Source organism: Neomonachus schauinslandi, chromosome 1 (assembly GCF_002201575.2).
Source record: "Neomonachus schauinslandi chromosome 1, ASM220157v2, whole genome shotgun sequence".
Taxonomy (NCBI): domain Eukaryota; kingdom Metazoa; phylum Chordata; class Mammalia; order Carnivora; family Phocidae; genus Neomonachus; species Neomonachus schauinslandi.
In genome coordinates this window covers 178,460,755-178,484,213 of record NC_058403.1, presented here as the reverse complement: position 1 = coordinate 178,484,213, position 23,459 = coordinate 178,460,755, and the positions used below count along the sequence as shown (strand labels likewise).

At 43.7% G+C, this 23,459-nt stretch overlaps 1 protein-coding gene across 1 annotated transcript in view; it reads right to left on the bottom strand.

The window, feature by feature from the left end:
- FRMD4B (FERM domain containing 4B) overlaps positions 1-17,995 on the bottom strand; it is a 173,396-nt gene extending 155,401 nt beyond the window's left edge. The window contains exon 1 of the mRNA XM_044921219.1: positions 17,834-17,995. Coding sequence (XP_044777154.1) covers positions 17,834-17,995 — 162 coding nt within the window. The remainder of the gene's footprint in view (positions 1-17,833) is intronic.
- Between the last annotated feature and the right edge of the window lie 5,464 nt (positions 17,996-23,459).

The following is a 23,459-nucleotide window of genomic DNA, read 5'->3' as shown; positions in this document are numbered from 1 at the left end:
AAGTCGAGGCCCTGGGTCTGTCCCCTCGTTGAACTGGAGTGCAGACAGAGGAAGATCTAGTCTCCTTGGCTGCCAGTGTAGGAAATCTGCACCAGGACCTGCCTTTTTGCCATTTGCCCACTGGGCGCCTCCGGAAGGGAAATGGGGTGCTAGCAGAAGGCCAAGTTGAGTGCTGTGCAGCTAAAACATGACAAAAGCCCTCTTTGAAGGGCTTCCTGTGGCAATTCCAATTTACCTCTGAGTTAGGCCGGCCCTGGTGGAACTCCATACAGAAATAAACCTGCAGGTCAACCCGTCCTCACCCTTGGGGCGCTATCTCTTGAATAACCACAACATTATCGGGACCAGCAGTTTCCATCATCTACGTAATCAGTTCTGGTGGCTCCCAAAATGGGACGAAAGACAGTTTCACGGTCGCTTGTGGCTATGAAATCTCATTGAGACAATTCAACTCTGGCAAAATTATGTTTACGTTAATAAATATGGATTTAGAGAGCCAAATAAGCTTCAAGGCCTCGGGCATCTAAGATGAGAAAGAGAAAATAGATGGTGCATCATTCTGTTCTCCTGCCCCAAGCTTTATACCCTGTTACAAAATAAATAAATAAAAGTCTTGGTGAGCCCTTTCCAACTTCTCTAAATGAAGTATAGAACATTTACAGAAGAGATAAAATAAAATTGCTGAAATCCACTCAATAGTGAACAGGGAAACCATATTATGACACAAACAGTAGAACAAATGTAAAAAGAAAGAAATATTCCCCACTATTTCTAAATCTTCAGATTGTAGGGCATGACAGAGAGGCTGAATGACAATTTATCTTTATGATACTGGATTTTAACTGGCAATGTTATGCTCTACATAAACTTATTTTAACTCTACGAGAAAATTCCACACCACTCTGAGATGACAAACATTTTCCAAGACACAAAAATTTGCTCTCAAGTCTGGCTCCAAAAACATGCAAACCACTTGATACTGTGTTAAAATGCAGAATGTGTTTCTCCCCATGTTCTCAGGCAAGAACAATCCCAGTGTTCTGAGCATTATGGCCCTTAAGAAAGTTATGAAAATTGGACAGCTCCACTAATAAATGAAGTAAAATGAAAAAATGTATAAGAGATCAATTTTTGGCCAGGAGAATGGCATAAATCAAAAGTAGTTGGGTAGAGTATGGAAAAGAAAAGAAGGGCTCTTCTTCATTCGACAGTAGCATAAATTGGTACAACCTTTTTGGAAATCCAAATTCCTTCCACACAAGGTATTTATCTTACAGAAATTCTCTCACAAATGTTTTCATACAGAGATGTTCACTGTAGCACTGTCTTAGTGAAAATTGGAAATAACCTAAATGCCCATTAATAGGGGATTGATGAAAGTAATTATGGTACAGTCATACCATTGAATATACAACAGTTATGGAAAATAATGAGAGATCAGTATCTAAATATGTAAGTAAATAAATACATTTCAAGATAAGATGTATATATGATGATCTCACTTTTATAAAAATTTTATATTAATGTAATATGTAGCCACTAAACGTTTAAAAAATATTTCATGAATATATACCACTGATAAAGTACCTTCACTTTTAAGCCATGCATTTTGGGGCACCTGGCTGGCTGAGCCGGTTGAGCGTCCAACCCTTGGTTTCGGCTCAGGTCATGATCTTAGGGTCATGATCTCAGGGTCCTGAGATCAAGCCCCATGTTGGGCTCCGTGCTCAGTGCAGAGTCTGCTTGAAATTCTTTCCCTTCCCTATCCCTCCCACTCTGCTCCTCCCCCTGTTCACACACACTCTCCCTCAAATGAATAAATAAATAAAATCTTAAAAAAAATAACCCATCCATTTCTATAACAATTATACTTATGGACTTTTGTTATTTTAATGATAAAAAACTATGGTACTCATTTAAATGAGTACAAATATTACTTTTTATTCAATAATAAATCACACCAATAGTGATTATTATTAAATTATTATTAAATGGACATAGAAGGGGCGCCTGGGTGGCTCAGTTGTTAAGCGTCTGTCTTCGGCTCAGGTCATGGTCCCAGGGTCCTGGGATCGAGCCCCGCATCGGGCTCCCGGCTCAGTGAGGAGCCTGCTTCTCCCTCTGACTCTCTCCCCTCTCATGCTGTTTCTCTCTCTCTCTCTCAAATAAATAAAATCTTAAAAAAAAAAAAAAGTAATTTTAGGGGCACCTGGGTGGCTCAGTGGGTTAAGCATCTGCCTTCAGCTTGGGTCATGATCCCAGGGTCCTGGGATTAAGCCCTGCATCGGGCCCCCTGCTCGGCGGGAAGCCTGCTTCTCCCTCCTCCACTCTCCCTGCTTGTGTTCCCTCTGTCGCTGTCTCTCTCTCTCTGTGTCAATTAAATAAATAAATAAAATCTTTAAAAAAAAAATAAATGGACATAGAAGACAAACACTTGGGGGGATATACTAAATTCTGGGTGCAGTGACACAGGGATAACTGGGACAGATCCCAGTTCCCCAGAAACACTTTTCACAATAGCCTGGGTCAATTGTTTTGAGTAGGAAATTTTACAAAGTGACAAAAAATTACACAAATCCTTGTTATAAAAAATTTAAATTCAGAATTATGGAAGTACAAGAAGTGGAAAACTCTCCCTTCATCCATTTACATTGCCCAGGGGTAAACATTATTAATGGTTTGGTGTATATCTTTCCAGCCCCGTTCTCTCATGTAAAGGAATATATACACACATTTCTTGGGTAATACCTGCATCTGTTTCTCTGTTTCTCTCCACACACACACACACACACACACACACACTCACCCTGTATATTGTTCTGTCTTGTGCTTTTGTTTTTACTAGAACTTATCTCACTGACAATTTGGGGAAGCTGTGATCTATAGCTCTACTTCATTCTTCCTCCTGATCTCATGGAATGCCACGGTACAAAGGTATTACCATTTTATCATGCATTCTCCTATTCATGTCTCCCAATGGTTTGCTATTTCAAATAATGGTGCAATGAAAATCTTGCACATATACCATTATGTGAGAATATTCTTTTAAAGATTTTTATTTTTTTTTATTTCATTTTATTTATTTATTTGAGAGAGAGAGAGAATGAGAGAGAGAAAGCACATGAGAGGGGGGAGGGTCAGAGGGAGAAGCAGACTCCCCGCCGAGCAGGGAGCCCGATGCGGGACTCGATCCAGGGACTCCGGGATCATGACCTGAGCCGAAGGCAGTGGCTTAACCAACTGAGCCACCCAGGCGCCCCTATGTGAGAATATTCTTAAGATGACTTCTTAAAGTGGATATGTTGTCAGAGAGGACACACCTCTCACATTTTGATTGGATACCACTAAACTTTCCTCCAAAAAGTTTGTAGCAACTTACCAGATCAATTATAACTTAATTCTCCTGCTTCGAAATATCCATTTCCTCTCTTATGCTTATTTTAGGTAAGTTCATGGAGATAGAGAGGAAAAGAGCATCCCATTTTCAGCACGCTTGTCCTTGTCTTTTCTACCTATCTTAGTGGTCAGGGCCTTTTCCTTAAACTATAATTTATTGAGTTCTTGTGACACCCCAGGTGCGGGGCTGAGCAGTCCCACAGCATTCGGCATTCTCCCATTTAAACCTGCCAACCATACTATGAGATATCATGTCCCCACTTCATAGATGGTAAGACTGAGGTTCAAAGGAGTTAGGCATCATGGCCTGGGCCACACCGCCAGTCAGGGATGAGGCACAGGATCAGGGCTCACATTTTTCTGACTCCAACAGCTCCCAAAGGATATGTGTATATCTCTCAAAGGAAATAGATAAAGCCTTTCATCTCATTACAAGGTCTATTAAAACAGACAGATGTCATTAAATATCCATAAATAATGAATGAAGCTGCTTTGGCATAGGAAGGCACAGCATTGTCGTTGTCCACTTCGTCTGTGTTTCTCTTCATACCTTCCTCAAGCCTGCAACTACCCACCTGGTCTTGCACAGGGTGGGTGGTTGCTGGGGAAAGAGAGCAGGCAAGTGCCACATTGTGAGTGACTCGCTCTACTGCCCCCTACTGAAATACTCAGTCCCCCCAAAGCGGCGGCCATGGCATGGCCCCATTTCACAGCCGGGGAGCCGAGCTGGGAGGTGGTGACACGGGACCTTCAGCACATAACCAGCCCTCCGGTTCTCTAGTTTCTTCTCTTTAAACCAATGGAAACAAATGAAGTTGTTCCTTCATTTTCATTTGCTAAACTTCATCAAAATGGATAGCAACTTCCCATGCCTTAAACTTAAAATTGATAGCAACTTCCTAAAAAATACCATCTATTATGGAACTTAACCATATTATTGGTACTGAATAATTATTTCAGTGTCATAACATAACTTTATGTTATGTTATACTTTAGGGACACCTGGGTGGCTCAGTTGGTTGGGCGTCTGCCTTCGGCTCAGGTCATGATCCCAGGGTCCTGGGATCAAGTCCAGCATTGGGCTCCCTGCTCAGCGGGGAGTCTGCTTCTCCCTCTGTTTCTGCCTCTCTCTGCCTTGTGCTCTCTCTCTCTCTCAAATAAATAAATAAATAAATAAAATCTTAAAAAAAAAGTGATGTTGAAGATTGGGGGAAAAAAGTAAAAGTAATGTTTGATGAATATGTTGGTTTATGGTTTTCCTTACTGGAAAAACTTCAGATACAGTCATATATTTATACATATATATATGCATACATATTTATACATTTATATGTATATTTGTACTCACATACCTACATATACATATATATGTATATTATAAATTATTCATATCCTTAAGCATGACCTAGTTAGCTCTGAGAAAATATACAGAAAGAAAAAAGGAGAAAAAAGAAAAGGACAGAAAGACCATAATTAAATTTGATTTGTTTAAAACACAATTTACAGCATAAATGTGTAGCATAGTTTGCTGTATTTGTCACCTAATGTAGTGTAGGAGCCTGAAAAAAAAATTAAACGGATCCAGTTTGGTTGTGAATAAAGGGCACTGTTCAGACTCTGGCAATAACATCTCAAAAAAATTTTTTTTCTGGAAACTCGGAGATGGCTTCTGAAGTTTATTAAAGGAAAAACACATTCACTAAAAAATATCATTTCCAAAAGGTATTTGAGAGCAAAATCTTATGAGCTTGGCTAGAACTATATCTGGCATTGAGACCTAAAAATATTAATATATAAAAACCTTCAGGAAGAAAGAACCCCATAAATTTAAATATGAGTTGAGAGTTAAGATTCTTTATATCCTGACCAAATTGTTTCAAACTTAAACAATAATTTCATTTAAAAACTGGTATTAGACTATTTATTAAAAGTAAGTGTACTTTGTCTTCAGGAATTATTTGGGAAATTCCTAGTATTACTCTTTGTGCTGGGGATTATGAGTCTGTCATTATTTGAGGTTGATAATTAGACACAATAACCAGCTCTTGTAACTCAAAGGGTCAAATTCGCTTTATATTGTCTGTGCTTGCAGAATTCTGAAAAGCCCGGACACAGCCAAAGACCTAGGGGAAGCAAGCTTTTAATTAAACACTAATGAAGACCAAGAATCCAGGCAAATCCAAAGGGTCCTCCTATCCTTAACTCCAGTGGATGGGAATGACAGGAGACAGGGTCAGAGTGACAAGCAATGTCCACAGAGTGCCAAAAAAAAAAAAAAAAAGCAAAATGTCTGAAGTGCCTGTCAGCATTCGTCAGGCAAAACAGGGCACCTTCCAGAACCTAACCACAGGGCTGGGCACAGGAAGCGGCGATCACTTGACAGCCGGAGCTGACAAGAACCGCAGAAGCTGCCAACTTCCCCACCCTGGGCTGGGCACCGCCGGGGACTCGCAGCTGGCTGTCCACAGAAGCCAGGGTCCTCGGGTGAGCCCATTGTCACAGGCCCTGCAGGAAATAATCCACTCTGCTATCCAAAACACTGCCTTGTGAATGAGCTGGGAACACAGACATATCATAGAACCCAAACAGATTTATTCTCAATCAGCAATACTGAACGTTGGCTTGGGGCTATTTTCAATAGCGAAAAACGATAAACACACACATACAAACACATTTCGACCTGCATGGCTTTTCCCCCTGTATGAAGTTTCCAGAACTTTATAGACCATCACCTTTCCCTTTGGACAGAGGTCCCCTCATGCTACCTTTTCCTCCTCCAAATTCTTAGTGTCTCCCTGCATCACATGCTGCCGCCGCTCCTACCCAGGTCCCCAGCATCCGAAACAGCGTCCTGGGGCGCCTGGGTGGCTCAGTCAGTTAAGCGTCTGCCTTCGGCTCAGGTCATGATCCCAGGGTCCTGGAATGAGCCCCGCATCGGGCTCCCTGCTCAGTAGGGAGCCTGCTTCTCCCTCTCCCTCTGTCTGCAGCTCCCCCTGCTTGTGCTCTCTGTCTCTGTCAAATAAATAGATAAAAATCTTTTAAAAAAGTATTTAAAAAAAAGAAAAAAGAAACAGCATCCCAATTATCTTACCCTTCCCCAGCCATACCCAGCAGAATGGCTAGAGTGACCTTCTTAAAATGTAAAGCAGATTCCTTTGTTCATTTAGTCACCAGGTATTTCTGAAGGATCTATTAGGTTCCAGGTGCTGAGGCTACTCTAGCGAACAAAGCCAAGTCCCGGCACGTCTTCAGCTAACATTCTGGTTGGGCCAACACACAAGAACATCTGAACAAAGGTCTAATGTCAGGTGGCAATAGAGTTAGGAAGAAAAATAGAGCAGGATAGAGAAGGGTCAGGGGTGGCCTGGCAGGTGGGGTGACATGGTAAGACCTGCAGGTAGTGAGGGGGGAAGCACGCCCGTGGACTCTAGGTGACCGGGTTCCAGGCAGACAACACCCCAAGGGCAAAGGCTCTGAGGCTGGAACGCACTGGACAGAGGGAAGGCCAGTGTCGCTGCAGAAGAGTTAGGGGACGAGTGTGAGGAGTTACCACCAGAGGCTGAGTGTGTTTGCTGGCAGCTGGGGGGTGAAGAGAACCCAAGAAAGGGGTGCGGGTTTGGTGAGGCTGGCTTTTTCTGAGTTGGGACGTCACTGGACAGATTCAGATATGAGCATGGCGTGAGCTGAATTACTTCTGGAGCCTCGATTGAGAAAATACACCGTTTAGTCCCAACCAGTTCACTGATTCCTGATATGGCTACAGGGTTTGGTAGAGGGAGAGATGGAGCCTGGGGAAGTCCTGGGCGTCAGGTGGGCAAACGGAGCAAAGGAAGGGGCTGAACAGTTTGTAAACTAAGCCCCTTGCACGAGATGGCTGAGGGTATGGGGTTTGTCTTTAGACAGAACTGAGCTCCAGTCTTTGCTCTTGGACAAGTTACTCAGCAGCTCTACACAGTTCCCACGTTTGCCAAGTGGGTTCCATAATACCAGTTACATGTCACTGTCGGGAGAATTACATGAAACGGTGGCTATGAAGTGCTTAGCACTATGTCTGACACATAGAAAATGTTCACTAAGAAATAACCATCGCTAACACTTTTTAAATGCTTACCACGGGCCAGGCCCCCTAGTGAAATCTTTATTTATCCGTGTCGGCCCCTCAACAACACTGGGAGATAGGTCCTATTATGATTTCCATCTCATGCATAAGAAGATGAGGCACAGAGAGGTCATGTAATTTGCCCACGTCACACCGCTATGAAATGACTGTGTTTGGAGTTACATCCTGGTCAGACTTGGCACTCATATAACTTTTAGCATGATTACTTCAGGCTTAGAATCAAGTCTGTGCAAGGAGTCCCCATTTTCCCAACCCAAAAGCTACCATTTCTCAACCCTTGTAATTTTTAACCTTCCTACCATGTAAATGTAAGTATTATTTATTTTATCTCCTGCGTTGGTAAAGAAACAGGCCCAGAGCAATTAAGCAGCTTGGCTCAAGGTCACACAGCTGGTAAGTCATGAAGCCTTGATTTTAAAGATTTTATTTATTTATTTGAGAGAGAATGAGAGACAGAGAGCACGAGAGGGAAGAGGGTCAGAGGGAGAAGCAGACCCCCGCTGAGCAGGGAGCCCGATGCGGGACTCGATCCCGGGACTCCAGGATCATGACCTGAGCCGAAGGCAGTCGTTTAACCAACTGAGCCACCCAGGCGCCCCGAAGCCTTGATTTTAAACCAGGTCCAGCTGACTACAGCTCATTCTATTTCCCTATTTTATCAAGGCCCTTTTCTCTCTCAGATAATAAGCATCTAATCACATTTTAATGAGACAAACTCATTTCTATAAAAATATTTGCTGGCTACATTACCCAAGGGTAGTATGATGCTTGTAATTACTGGGTCTCCTTAGCAGTTGCAAATCTCAGGGTCACATCGGAAGAGAGCTTACCCAGATGAGAGAGACAGCCGTCAGTGGGGTCCCATAGCCTGTGTGCATGAGAGTCTTGGGGTCAGGGTTGAGAAGAAGAAAGTTTAATAGCTTCGGTTGCAGAGAAAGAAAGAAAACAACTAAACAGTTGTGAGCATCTTTGCTCTCGTGCCCGAGTCAGAAGACATCAGTCTCAGGATAAAAAGCTGCGCCATGCAACCATGGGGGAACAGTGTCTCTCTGCAGTGCTCAGGGACCCCTGCCCTGCTTGCCACCCTAGCCTGTGGTTCTTAATCTGGGGTAGAGAGGAGGAAGGAGGAGCACAGACTTCTGCAGCTTGTAGGGGTTTCAGTGGTTCCTCATATACCTAAGACATTGAGCACACCGCACATATAAAGATAATGATTTGCCAGGCACTAATCCGTCCATCCAACCAACCATCCATCCGCACATTTATCTAACACTGCTTACTGAAAGTACCAATACAGTGAATTTCGATAACGGTCCTGGGAGAGAAACACTTTAAGTGAGATGCTATAATTACCTATATTTTACAGCAGAAAAAAAAAAAATTTGAGTCTCAGAGAACTCATACGGGTAACAAAAGGTGAGTTAAGATTTGAATTCATAGGCAGCCTGAGTGTATCGACTGAGTTTTTGAGTGCCAGGCTATGTTTCCACCCAGTGTTCGCTGAGTGAATGAGTAAGTGAATAAACTGATAAGATTCTATCTTTATGAGTTGTTTACCTTTTCAGAAATAAAGCAGCAAGTCAGTGGCAGGAGGCTGAGCCTTGGAGTCAGCCAGAGCACTGTTCAAATTCCAACACCGTGACTTATTAGTTAATAAGTATGTAAAACCAATAAAGTGGGGTTCATGATATCATCCTATAGTGCCGTTACAAGGACAAAGAGAAGGCATGATATCTCCTAAAGCTAAAGATCTTCTGTACATACCCTGGAGAAGTTCTTGCTCATAAGCACAAGGAGACAAACACAAAAATTTTCACTGCAGTATTTTGAGATACTGAAAAATGGGAAATGACCTAAGTATCCACCAACAAAAGATCGGTTATATATATGCAATGGAATATCGGGATTGAAGTGAATTAAGAGACAAATCCTCAAAGCTTGTTGAGAGAATAATAAGGTAGCAGAATAATACATCTTTATATAAATTTGACAGACACAGAAGTAATATAGATTGTTTATATATATATATTTAAAGATTTCATTTATTTGACAGAGAGAGAGAGAGCGAGAGCAGGAACACAAGCAGGGGGAGTGGGAGAGGGAGAAGCAGGCTTCCCGCCGAGCAGGGGGCCTGATGTGGGACTCGATCCCGGAACCTCGGGATCATGACCTGAGCCGAAGGCAGACGCTTAACGACTGAGCCACCCAGGTGACCAGATTGTTTATATATATTAACACATACAAACATATGTGGCAAAATTATAAAAACATGCCCAGGAATGAGAAACACAAACTTCGTGGTAGGATTCTAGAGAGATAGATAGGAGAAGTACAAGAGTGGTTTCCATTGATTCTATACAATTTTATTATATTTCTCTTTTTTTTCCCCAATGTTATTATATTTCAAAAATGTATCTAAACAAACATGGCAAAATATTAAGATGTCTTAACACTGAGAGGTAGGTGCGTGGACTTTTACTCATATTATCTTTTATATTTTTCGATATTGAAAAAAATCCCCTAAGGGTTTTTTGTTTTATATTAAGATAACACATGCAAAGTGCCAAGCACAAGGCCTGGCACACAGTAGCTACTGGATAATTAGTAGCTATTAGCCAAATCAAGGCAGTGAGACTATAGAAAAGCACCAGTTAAGGAAAAACAGTTATTTAAGCAAGAAGCTTTGCCCAAACACAAAATCCAAGAGACTGAAAATGATTAGGACATTGGGGGAAAATGGCACAATATAATTTATCACATGTATCAGCCTCTTTCATGCCAAGTTTATTTCAAGGATGCCCAGAATTTTTATCTGTTACATATGACCACCTATAGGCACACATATATGTAATCACATATGGATGTCAACTTGAATTTTTTTCATGAGCGTTTCATTTCTGCTTCCTTCCCCTGCGTTACATATTACCTTGTCTACAAAATTTAGAACTACCTCTCTTGTTTCCCATTCGAATCATTCACACTTTTCCACAACCACCAAATTGGACATCCCCAATATAATGCTCATAATAAACACAGTGGGGGATAAACAGGAAGTTATCCCATGTTGCAGCTCTACCAAGATGAGCCGGTATAAGGAAAAACAAACGCTGATTTGAAAAGGCAGGAGAGTCTATTCTTAACTTAGTGTTTTTCAAGCTGTGCAACAGAAGCTCCAAAATGCTTCTCAAAGATATGGAGACCGATCTTGTTGATTTTAAATATACAGTCTTTTACAGTCTTCCCATCATGTGACGTGATGGGCTAGAACATTAAGATAGTTTTCTTTCTTAGTTTTGGGGATCTCGGCATCTCAGTTCCTCGCCATAAAACCCTAGGCTTTGATTACCAGAAAAGATGGCAGATGAATTTTCTCTGTGATGATAAGGAGACTCGTATTTCATTTATCTGCCAAGTTTCGTCTCCTTTCTGTAGGTATTACTGCTATTAACTGACTCCATGGCTGCCTGATCCCTTCAACAGGGTAGGATCCAATCAGGAGACTGCTCTGAGCGGCAGGCCTTGTTCTAAAATAAAGCCAGATTCTACATCCTTCACATCAGTGCAATCCTTACTCCCCACTTCCTTTCCGTGGGCCCTTCCTCAGTTCAGGCTTTGATCCTGGCACCTGTTGGGCAGGCATCCGTAGAAGATGCTGTGATGTGCTGTCCAGACTTATTCCCTCAGTTGTCGGAAGCATTCTGAGCTGACAGCTCTCAGCCCCCTCTGGGGACTGCCCTCCCTTAAAGAGCTGCCTACGTCAAGGTCACTCCACATTCTCAAGGGCAGCCCACTTCTAATGATGTGTTGATGTAGGTTGGGGGGAAGAACAGCCCTCTTGTTCCAGATGGGGACAGCTCTCTCTTCCAGAGCTACCCATGAGGGCAGCTGAAGCCATTGTTGAGCCTGAATTATAAGTAGCCCAATTTCTCCTCTGCTTCTCCTGCTTCTTTCTAGTCTCTTCTACAGGTGTTGATCACAGTGCGCTCTCTAGTAAGCATCCTGCTTGCGAATTTGTTTCAGGAACCAAATCTGCATCAGCCTTCATGCGGTACCATGGTAGGCTCGCTTTTCCTAGCCCCTGTGATTGAGTGGGTTACATAATCAGCTCCGACCCACGACCTTCGAGAAGTCACATGAGCTACTTAGAGACCAAGCACTTAATTGCCAGTGTAAAGCCCCGAAGAGCTCTTCACTCTTTATCCTGGTAACTGGTAACGTGCAGGAACGTTCTGTGAACCTCAGTGACAGTGATGAGCAGAGCTTAGAGACAACCTGTGATTGGACAAGTAGTGTGAACCAAAAACAAACCTTTACTTCTTTAAGCCATTAGGATACTGGGACTGTCTGTTGTCAGAGCGAAACCTCCCCTCTCCTGACTGATACACCTGTATCACTGCAACAGCCTCCCAGCTCCCCTTCCCGCCTCCACTCTGCTACCTGCTCCCAAATCTATCAGCCTCACTGCTGCCAGGGATGGGTCTAAATCAACCTCTCCCCTGCCCCCAAAGTTCTGAAGAAAAAAACATCAAAATCCTAAAGTAAAAGATCATTCAAGTTCAGACTTGAATTATTCTCAATCAACATCTCTGTCTCTGACTCCAACTCCCTCTCTCTCTTTCTCTCCCCTCACCCTCTCTCCCCATCGGCCTTAAAAACCTGTTTATAATCCCCCCAAAGCCATGTTTTCCTATGCCTGAAATGCCTTTCTGCCTTTCTTCATCCATCCAACTCCTATTTGTCCCTCAAACCTCAGCTTGAGAATTACCTCCTCCAGGAAGCCTCCTTGACTCCCTTCCCCTCCCTTTTTGCTTTAATCCAGTCTGATTTAGATCTCCTCCACTGTGCACCTAGAGTTTCATTTCCTTAACTATCTCCCTTCCTTGACAATAGATTCCTCAAGGGCAGGAAAAATGCTTATTTTGACTTTGTGTCAAAAGCTAATGCCTTGGCACAGTAGCAGAGCTGGGGTAAGCACTTGGATCATTATTTTAGGTACAAATAAACTAACAAGAGAATGGTTCAATCTCTAACTCCAATCATGTTCTACAACGAAGGACCTAGTACAAGTAACCTGAACGCTCATCCTGAATATTTGTTCACTAATTTTCTGGCGACTAGGTATTTGATGAGAAAATTCTTTCATATTTCTTCAAGTTCTATTTTTTTCTACGAGTAAATTTTGGACTTTTTCTTCCTCTCGCATTCTCTACCCAATATGTTGCTTTTTCTCTAGTGTGGGAACTGGCAAACTTTCTGTAAAGGACCTGACAGTAAGTATTTTTAACTTTGTGGCCAATATAGTCTTTTTGTCAACTACTTGGCTGTAAGTAGTTAAGGCACAACGACTCAATTCTGCCACCGTAATGCAAAAGCAGCCATAGACAACATGTACATGAATGAGCAGGGCTGTGTGCTAATAAAACTTTATTTACAAAAACGAGAGACAAGACAGTTTTCTCCTGTGGGTCGCAGTTTGTCAGCCCCTCTTCTAGTCTGTGTAATTCAGAGGGCTGTGGAGAGTGAAGGCTGGGGACAAGCAAAATATACATGGTTTGAGATGCACACAGGCCACAGAATGCTCAATGGGGAACTTTTCTTTTGGGGGAGTTGGTCTTTCCCAGCCAATGTAGTGGGAGGCAAAGTTCATGTGTTACCAGTTTATGGATCATCAGAGTCTTGGATATAGAGAGATTATTTCCTTAGAGACCCTAATGGGAGCTGTCTATGATCTCCTAGAGTTTTTGTATTGGCTTAAACAAAATTTGGGTCTACTGTATGAATACAAGAGCAAATCCCAAGGCTCACCCTATACACAGTCTCTCTTCCTTAACATCCTTGCCTGCAAAGATGGGCATTTAGTTTCCAGAGAACTAGTATCACTTATAAAAACAATAGTAATTCCCTTAGCCTTACCCTTCATCAAGGACCTTCTATGGGTCTGGTGTTAAGTACTATACATACCCAAGAGCTAACATTAATTGAGCATTTGCTTGTGCCAGGCAGGATGTTCAGTGTTATAGATATTATCTCATGAATTTTTCATCCTGCCCATTATGCAGGTACTAAAGTTCTCCCCTTTTACCCAGGAGGCTCAAAGAGGGAAAGCAATTTGGTCAAGGTCAAAGTTGCTAAACTTGGAGCCTACAGCCTCTGCTTGGTCTGCTCTGTCTGCTACCCCTCGGGGCCAACTGCCTGCCTCAGGGGAGCTGACCCAGCCTCTTACGGTCACTTAAATATCTCAGATTCTGTCCCCGTTACCTCCTGTTGGAGACGACTCCATTCAGGGTTAGCAAGAAATTCTATCTTTGAGGTGTTGGGGATGAGGGAAAAACTTAATCCCAAGTAGCAAACTGAGGGCTTTGTTAGAACGTGTCACACTGAATAAAAAGCAAAAGGTGTTGATTTTTTTCAACCACATTCTCCCATCATTTTCCACCTCAGTTGTTTGTTAAACTTAATTAATTGCTATAACGGAACCCATCTAGGCAAGATATCAGCAGGAGAGATACATGGCTGATGAATCAGCTTTTAAGATTTAGTCCCAAATTGAAGGTGAATGTCCCAGCCTGCGACTTTAACCAAATTCAAACCTTCACTCATAAAGTAAGTCTTTGTTCAAAGGCAGCCCTAGTACAGCTTCTGCCTGCTCTTTATTTAGTCGTGTTACTACAGAAATGCCTTATAGCTAGTCTCTTAATTATTCATGGTTTTTGGCAAATTAAGTCTCATGCCTCTCCAGTATCTAGACGTAGAGGAAGTGTTCAATTCCAAAGAAATTATGCCTTCCCAGCTGTACCAGCCAGGCAATGATGTTGTTGCCAAATTCCGTATGAATAGGTGGGGGATCTTATTTCACTTATAGTATATGAATAAACAGAACACCCCCAGGGAACTGCGAGGTATTTCATGTAACGAATATCTCCCGCACCACCCTTATTTCTTTCTGGAGTGACTGAGCCCTGGATTTCCCACAAAGACTATTCAGCCCAAAAGCAAGAAAAATGACACCTTTTTTATTATCAAGATGATAAAAAAATGGGGTTCAATAAAATATGTAACCCTATGGTGTTTCCAGTTCATGTGCCAGTAAACCGGGCAGTACCCACTGAACATTGGTTTAGAAATCATAATTATTAGATAGCAATAAGGGTGTTTTAATGATTAGCCCCCACCTCGTTAACTTGAATTACTGTGGCAAAATACTTGGAAATGTGTTTGCCATTAATCTTTGTACTTACCTAGAAAAATAACTATTTTGTTTAAAGAACTCTAGATTTGAGATTCTAAGAAGGCAGGTGCAGTGGACCTTGCGGATTGCCCCCCAACCGAGCACTGACCCTCCCCCATTGTTTGGCAGCTATGTGGTCTGCCTGGGACTAACCTCACGCCCAGCTGCAGAAATGGGTCTGCTCCCCCACTGGCCTAAGCCCATCAGTGCAATTAGTGTTTCTCAACAGTTACATTCATTATCATTGTCTTAAGGAGTCTTGTAGATAGTTTTTTGTTTGCTAGTCATCCCCACCCCCTGCAAATTCTAATGCCGAAAGTATACTGTATATCTGTTTAGGTATGTATATCTGTGCTTTATACACAAAAAGAGTAAGATTTTTTTGTGCCCCGTTCCCACTCCCAAGAAATAATTGTTGCTTCTTGGGGGTCCTATCACTCTCACTGAGAATGCCTGAATTATAATCCCATTCCCTGTGCCATTCAGTGCAGGCACTGGGGGTGGGCACTGACCCTAAGTTAACCTATCAGAGCGCAAACTGGGAATTTTTTTTTTTTTTTGATAGCTGGTGGAGATGAGAAATGTTTTTTTCTTTCTGGATGGGTTCATATGTGGATCTCAGCCATGGAACTGCTGCAGCTATCTGCTATCATGAGGGAAGAAACCAGCTAAAGCAAAAGCCAGTACATGAACAAAACAAGGCTGAAAGAATCATGGGCAACAAGCATCGTGCCTGGATCAAACCATACCTGAAGTTCATTCAACTACTAAACATTTTGGTTTGTCATAAGTCCCTTCTTTTTATTTTGTAGGTTAGAGTTGGGTTTCCTATTACTATAAGTCCCAAATGACAGAGCAGATAACATTTATTGAATGCTTCCTAAACTCTAGGTACTGTGTTAAATATCTTACATGTCAATTAATTCTTTCATCAACCTCTGTGATTAGTACTATTATATTTCCCATTTTATAAATGATAAACTGAATCAGGATAAGATAAAGTAACTTATGTATGATCAAACACAGGCAAAGGTTGGATTTATCCCTGTGTCTGACTTGAAGCCTAAGGTATTAACCACTTTATTTTACTGCTTTACAATTCTATACAATTTAAGTCACTACTTTCTTGCTCAGTATTTAAAAGGCATTAATGAAAATGGTGTTTCTTTGCTAGCAATTAACTTGTGTTGTGCAATTAAGAAACCTATGATTCTCCCAAGTTTTAAAATATTTTAAGAATTCTTACTTCTCCCAAAGCACAAGAAACTTTAAACTTAGAGATCATTTCCTACTTATGACTATACTCATAAAAATGGCCACCATTATATCAGATGTCCTTTCTTATTATCATGAGAAGGTACTGGCTCAGTCACCATCCCTTTCACAGAAGAGAAAACTTACAATTTAGTAGGATAGTCCTTCAAGTTGCTGTTCTGCTTACAAATAATGATTGATAAAACTCATGGAAGGGGGTCTCAGGATTCAGGAACCTAACCTAATTAGTCACTAATAGCAAAAGAAATAAGCTATATGTCCCCTGAACCTTGGGGAGAGATGCATAGAGGCTGTTTGGTTGGTTCTAATATTCCTGTTCTCCTTTTAAAAAGTTTCTCCAACATTAAAAAGCAAAAACAAAACTCTATGGGAGTCATTTCTCCTACAGACCAACGCAACAATGATTTCCCGAAAGACAAAAAGGCTGAGAGGCAGACACATCTGGCTCTAAAAGGCTAGGTGATCTGTGTACCGTGGCCAGAGCGGATATGTCCACAGTCTCATAATACTCTCAACCCCCACAGGCTGTCCTGCATCTCAGCCTGGCTTTTGGATTCACCCAAAATGCAAGACATCACAGACATGTTCTCTAAAGCAGAAGTCCTGAAAGCATGAAGTAAATGCTGCTCACATTGTAACAAGGATGATTGGACATCAACGATGACAAGGGGATGCTGATTCTTTACAACCCCCGCCCCCCCGCGACTCCTCCACCATTTAACCTCAGGTGCTGCTCTTTTCATTTTGCTTGATGGATGGAAGACTACAGCTTGTCAAAACCAGAGGCTTGATCACATAGAGGACTCAGTACAATGAGATATAAATGATAGCCATAGTGGGCATGCGGTCAGGGTAGGGGAAATCCAGGAGCTGTAACAGAGCTATTTCCACATCACAGGGAAGGAGACATGATGATATAGTCCCATAGTAAACACTAGGTATAATCTTCCTAAATGCAATGCAGATTTTTTTTTAAACCTCGAAGATATTAACCAATCCAAGCAAAGGACTTTTAAATTCACAAATGACTGTCAAAAAAAAAAAAAAAAATCCAGGGAAGCTGCAGTCCCAGAGAAAATGAATGGTCTCCTAGTTGAACAAAGTTGCTGCATTTTTTGCCTGCAGGACGGGACCTAGCAGAGAAATAAAGAGGCTGTGTTGTGTGAGGGGAGTAAACCCGAAGGTAAGCATTCCAACCTTCCACCAGGCAACCCCTCCCTACCCTAACCATCATCCTCCTGCAAAGTGTTCACAATTTGCTGTCCTTCCTCCAAAAGCCAGTAGACACAGAATCAGCTTTTCCTGGCTCGGCCTTGCAAGTTGGGGCTGCCTGATGGAAAACCGAAATAAAATCAAAAGAAAGAATGCAAATCCAGCAAGGCCCTCTGACCGAAAATTGGTGTGAAATCCTTGGTCCTGAAATGCTCCCCCCCCCCCCCCCCCCCCCCCCCCCCAAAAAAAAAAAAAAGGAGGAATCATCTGAATGTCCAAGTCCCTTTCCGCAGACCCTCTGCTGCAAAGCAACAGCTTTCTTAGCTAAGTGCCAGGCAGTACACCATCGCTCTGTAACAGATGTCTGCAAATGCTGGTACTAACTCGCAAGTGTCCCCGTGCCCAATGGGGAAAAATCACAAGCTTTGTCAGGCAACAGTTATCCACAGATGCTGAACATTTGACCCAGGAGTCAAGCAGCCCGCTAGGAGTTTAAAAAAAGGTGGAGGGAGAGAGAGAAGCAAATCATACAGGTGGAACCGGCTTCCCTAGAGCGCCCGGCATCCTGCGAGGGCCCCCGGGCGCCGCGCGCCCTGGCTCACCTGGTACACGTCCCGCAGCCCGCACCACGTCCGCAGCACCTGGTGGCAAGCCCGCAGTCTCTCCGTGTACCATCTCCGCAGCGTGGACACGGTCAAGTTCCACACGAAGCGGCTGCCGCTGAACAGCAGGTCCTCCACTCCACACATGAATACCGAAGCCATGCCGCCTCCTTCCCTGGGACCCCGGGGCGGCCCGGCTCCCGCAGCTGCAGCCTAGCCCAGCACCGCCGCCGCGGGCCCGACCGCCGAGGCTCCAGCGGCCGGCTTCTGCGGGCAGCCCGGAGGGAAGAGGGGGCCGAGGGGGGCGGGGGGGGGGGCTGTCAAGCCTGCCACCAACTCGTCTTTCACCGTGCGTCCTGGCCAGCCTCCGGCGGCATGCCCCGGGATTGGGCGCCCGCCAGCCAACGGCTGCGGCTGGCACACAGAAGCCCAGTGTCCACCCCCGCCCGCTGCTCTGGCTGGCAGCGCCGAGCGAGCTGCGCTAAGCTCCGCCAGGCGAGCCCTCGGCGCTCCCCGGGCGCGGGAAGCCCTGGCCCGCGAGGACTCCCCCTGGCGCTCCCCGAGTGCGCTGGGCAGAGGGGGACGTGGAGCGAGTCTTTGCAGGCAAAGACGAGAGCTGCATTTCAGCGCTTTTGCTTGCACGTTCTGCAGACGCGCGCGCGCGCGCGCACACACACACACACACACACACACACCAGCCCAAGTCTCCTAAACCGCTTTGGGGAGCATCTTACTTTACACTACAGGGGCTTTGCTTTGTACACGCTGATAAATACCTCTAGGCAGCCACAGATGCAGGAGGGAAAAAAAAAATCCTCCGAAGCATCCCTTTGGACCTCACTCCCTGGGGGAACAGCCCTGAATGTTTCCTTGGTTGTGCTGGAGGCAGGAGATGAAGACACAGTCTCAGAGCAATAGTGTCTGCAAGGCTGCACAACCCGCCTCTGCTCCTCATTTGAGGGTCTCCAAGAAAATGCCAACCTGCCCCTTGTTGCCAGCCAGAGGGTTAGGTTCCCTCACCTCTGCACTGTGCTAATTCCAATGCAGCAGTCGGTTCATGAGAAAAACAAAGAGTGTTCTTGGTCTTTAGCAAATAGCTTCCAGTTACCATGTGCTGGAAAATAGAAGCTCACAAGAATCCTTGGTTTGGTTCTGGAAAATTCAGCCTCTGGATATGTCTAGCTGCGGCTGCCAGCACAAAACAGCACACAGGTAGTTTATTCCTGACTCAAAACTGAAGGAAACTGTTTGACCACTCATGAAGTCACCGGATGATTAATGTTCTGTTGTTGTTGTTGTTTTAAAGTTCTCCCTGTGGAATTGATATTGCCTAAGGCATTTGGGAAAAGGAAGCCCCACATACCACCAGTCTCTGTTTCCCTTTATTTTTTTTTTAAGATTTTATTTATTTATTTGACAGAGAGAGACACAGCGAGAGAGGGAACAGAAGCAGAGGGAGTGGGAGAGGGAGAAGCAGGCTTCCCGCCGAGCAGGGAGCCCGATGCGGGGCTTGATCCCAGGACCCTGGGACCATGACCTGAGCCGAAGGCAGACGCTTAACGACTGAGCCACCCAGGCGCCCCTCTGTTTCCCTTTAGAATGTGTGTAGAATTCAGTTCCATATAATAGTATAACATTTCTTATAGCAAAAGCACTGCAGCAAATTTCAAGATGTTGTTTTTTTCCTGAATCCATTTGTAGGACAATTGTCTGTTTTATTGGTGGTTTCACACCTGGGCTGTTATCTTGGCTATTAAGTGGCAGAGAGGTAAGGTGCCAAAGCCTTTCTCCTGAACTAGCTCAGAAGGCTTCAGAACAGATTATCGACAAGCTGATTTAGCTTTATTTCAGGTTTCAAATGTGCCTTTGGAATCTTACTTCAGGTGAAACTCAGAACGCAAAAATGTGTTCTCAAAGTGCCTATTGTTTTGGAAGTACCCATAACCAGGAAACTTTTAAATGGCATTTCTCTTATTACTTTTTACTTATTCTTACTACCAATAAAATCACCTAAGAGTTTTTGTTGAATTAGTTCATTGGACACAAGACCTGATCCAAGATTTGGAAACAATTCTTTGCGGTAAGTCTACCCTATGGGCTCATGAGTATGCATTCTGACGATGTTTTCCAACACAATGGTCACAGTGTTTCCACAGAATCAGCGTATACTAGGTCTTACGGAATCAAAAGAAACTGAACTAAGTATAGTTTGAAAATGAAATGTCATCCTTCTAATGGAAAACTACTGAACTTCAAAAATGGAGTTTTAGTATGAGTGAATGGAGGTGGTACATTTATTTAATGATGCAGTGTGACTGTATTCTCGGAAATGTCGGGCAGCAAAGGGAATACCAGAATAAAACCTCCAACAGGTCAATTATCTCTGTCTCATGACACCATGCTCTCAGAAGAGATGCTCTAGAAACCGGGGCTGTTATCTCTCTGTGCACAGGTCTAAAGTCAGTGCTCAGTTCCAACGTCAGGCATTTTCATTCCAGACTTTCAAAGTTGGTGCTTATACTATTTTCTGAAAAGTGGGATGTGGTGTCAGGGTTCTCAAAGTGCGGTGCCTGAACCAGAAGCATCAACATCATCGGGGGAACTGGTGAGAGATGCAAGTTTTCAGCCCGCTCCAGAATCAGAAACTCTGGAGTGAGGTCAGCAATCCCAGTGCTCACGCAGCCTCTGGGGGATTCACACTAAAGGGGGAAAAGCACTGTTGTAGGGCATGGTTGGCAGAAGCCAAGTCTCCTACGAGAAAGACACCTGACTTAAATCTCTGCCCCTTAAGACCTTGTACAAGCTCCTAAAACCCACAGAGCCTCAACGTCCTCATCTATAAAATGGGGATAATATCAGAATCCACTATCTAGGGTTTTGGGGGAAAATTAAGTAAAAGATTCCATATAAAGTGTTTACTGTAGCTGGCAAGGGGTAAGCATCCAAGGACACAAACTACCACCACCACTCCACCCAAATCATGAATTGTTTCAATTTTTTGTATGCAGATAAAACAGAAGGTGGGTGTTTTTTGTTTTTTTTTCTTAATTTCAACTCATCATCTACATCTATTTTCCTATCCCTTTTTGTGGGTTGGAGGTTACAGTTGGTGGTGATTTGTTGGCGGGGGGGGCAATTCTGTCACTTTCATTCAAGTTCCCAAAAAGCTTTCTGAAGCTCCATCTTCCCCAGCATAGCCAACCTTTGCTGGGGGACTTGGAGAAGCCGTGGATGCTCAAAGCTGGATGCAAGACAAATAAAGACACCAACGTCCACACTGATACACTTCTTACCCGAACAGTTTTCCTCTCCTGCAGAAGAAGTTTGGAGCTCTAGGACAGGGAAGGAAGGGTAAGTTCCTTCTCACCAGGGACCAACAGGGTGGGGAGGGGAGATGGCCACTGAACCCAGATGTGCAACCGTGGAGAAAAGAGCGACCCAAGTGTGGCATCATTCTTAAAATGGACTAACCACATGGGACAAACCAGATCCCAGGCACACACCCTTGAGGCTGGCCTGAAATTTCCAGTGGAAAAGGAGCTAAATCAAGCTGGCTTCAGAAGTATCTTGCTCATAATTTCTTTCTTTCTTTCTTTCTTTCTTTCTTTCTTTCTTTCTTTCTTCCTTCCTTCCTTCCTTCCTTCCTTCCTTCCTTCCTTCCTTCCTTCCTTCCTTCCTCTCTTTCTTTCTTTCTTCCTTCCTTCCTTCCTTTCTCTCTCTCTCTTCCTTCTTTCCTTCCTTCCTTCCATTCAAGAAGAGGACTTTCTTTCCTCTTCAGCATCACCATTCCCTGCAATATGCTGTAATTTCCTGCAGCTCTCTCTGGAGATTTAAAAAGATGCTTCAGGTGACAGCATTACTCATACACCTGGGAGTTCTGCTACAGAGGTAAAAGAGAAATTGTCATTATCCCTGAGGCTCCTGTAGGTTCTCCTTTGAGCAATCAGCAGGAGGAAGAGCACAATGCTGGGAAGACAGCATGAAATGCCAACTCCTGTCTCTAGAAAGAGAGAGCCAGTTGGTAACATAGCTTCCAATGGTTCCCTCTGCCCATGAAAAAGACAGAGTTCACTGCCAGTGGACAATTTTTTTTTTTTTTAAGACAGAGCAAGCACAATTTGAGTGGTGGTGGAGGGGCTGGGGGAGAGGGAGAGAGAGAATCTTAAGCAGGTTCCATGCCCAGTGCTGAGACCAACAGGGGGCTCAATCCCACAACCCTGAGATCATGACCTGAGCCGAAATCGAGTTGGATGCTTAACCCACTGAGCCACCCAGGCACCCCTGTGCCAGTGGACATTTTTAAACTATACTCTTTACACACCTGAAAAGCCAGTGTGGCTAAATTCTGATAGACTCTGAATATCTGACTTGGGCTTGAGGGGGATGAAAACAAGGTCTAGTTCAATGGCTCTCAATCAGGGGCAATTTTGCATCCCTCCCTCTGGAACATTTGTCAATGTCTGGAGACATTTTTGGTTGTCACAACTGGGGGGGGGGTGTGCTACTGGCATCTAGTGGGTAGAGGCCAGGGAGGCTGCTCAACATCCTACAATCCCCAGGACAGTCTCCAGAAAAAATGACTCCTCTGCCTAAAATGTCATGCAAGTTGATGAACCCTGGTCTAATTAAATGCTACACTCTGCTCTTCCACTCACAAGGCTTCTGTGGGGGGAAAATTTCCTCCCTCTTGATATTTTCTCCCCAAAAGGCAGATTGGGGAAAAATGCAACAATCATTCCATGATGGTTTTTGGGCACTTACGAAAGAGCTATAATGAACTTAACGTCCTTTGAGAAAGAACTGGAATGCCATTTTCTATTATCTTCACCTACCTTTTTATGATTTATCATAAAAATGAGGAATAGTAATTTTCATCATAAACTATTTATATTTTGGTTCTCTGGCTTTTGGTTTTATCATTTCATTTAAATTAGAGACTCCTTTGTTGGGGCAAAGCCTTTCTTTGGCATATTACAAAAATTCCCACCACAATCACCCCACGGTGGAATACTGATGCCTCCCTTGGGCCAGGCAATGCTACAAAATCTCTCATGTGACAGGATGTTTCCCCTTCTTCCTCTTTTCTCGATTAGACTGCAAGCTCTATCAGGAAGCCCTGTGGGTGAGGTGGGGGTGGGGTAGCTGGATGGTCTCTCCCCATTGTGGAGTACCCCTTGCACTGGAAAATGTTTTGTGACCCTGGGCTCTGCCAGGAGTGCCCCTGGTCATTATGACATCAACAACAAAAGCACCTCAATGCCCCCAGGTGTGGTGGTAGCTACCCCCACTCAGAAACCACTGGTAGAAGTAGGGAAAGGGTCTTCTTATTGTTTCCCTGGTGGCTGGCACATAGCAGGCAATCAGGAAATGTTTATTGAACTGACAAATGAATGACTATTTGTCTCAACAGGGATACAGAAAGAAGTTCATCCATTCCCAAAATACATACTCTTGTTCCTTAAAAAAATGATGTATTGAGTTTGCATTATGTGTCAGGCAGGGGACTAAGTCCTTAGAATGCACTGTAACAACACAGAGATGAACTCTGTCTCAGGGGGTCTTCGAGTGGAGTGGGGAAGGCAGACAACTGACCAAGTAATAAGAGGAAGCGGGCACTGCCACATGG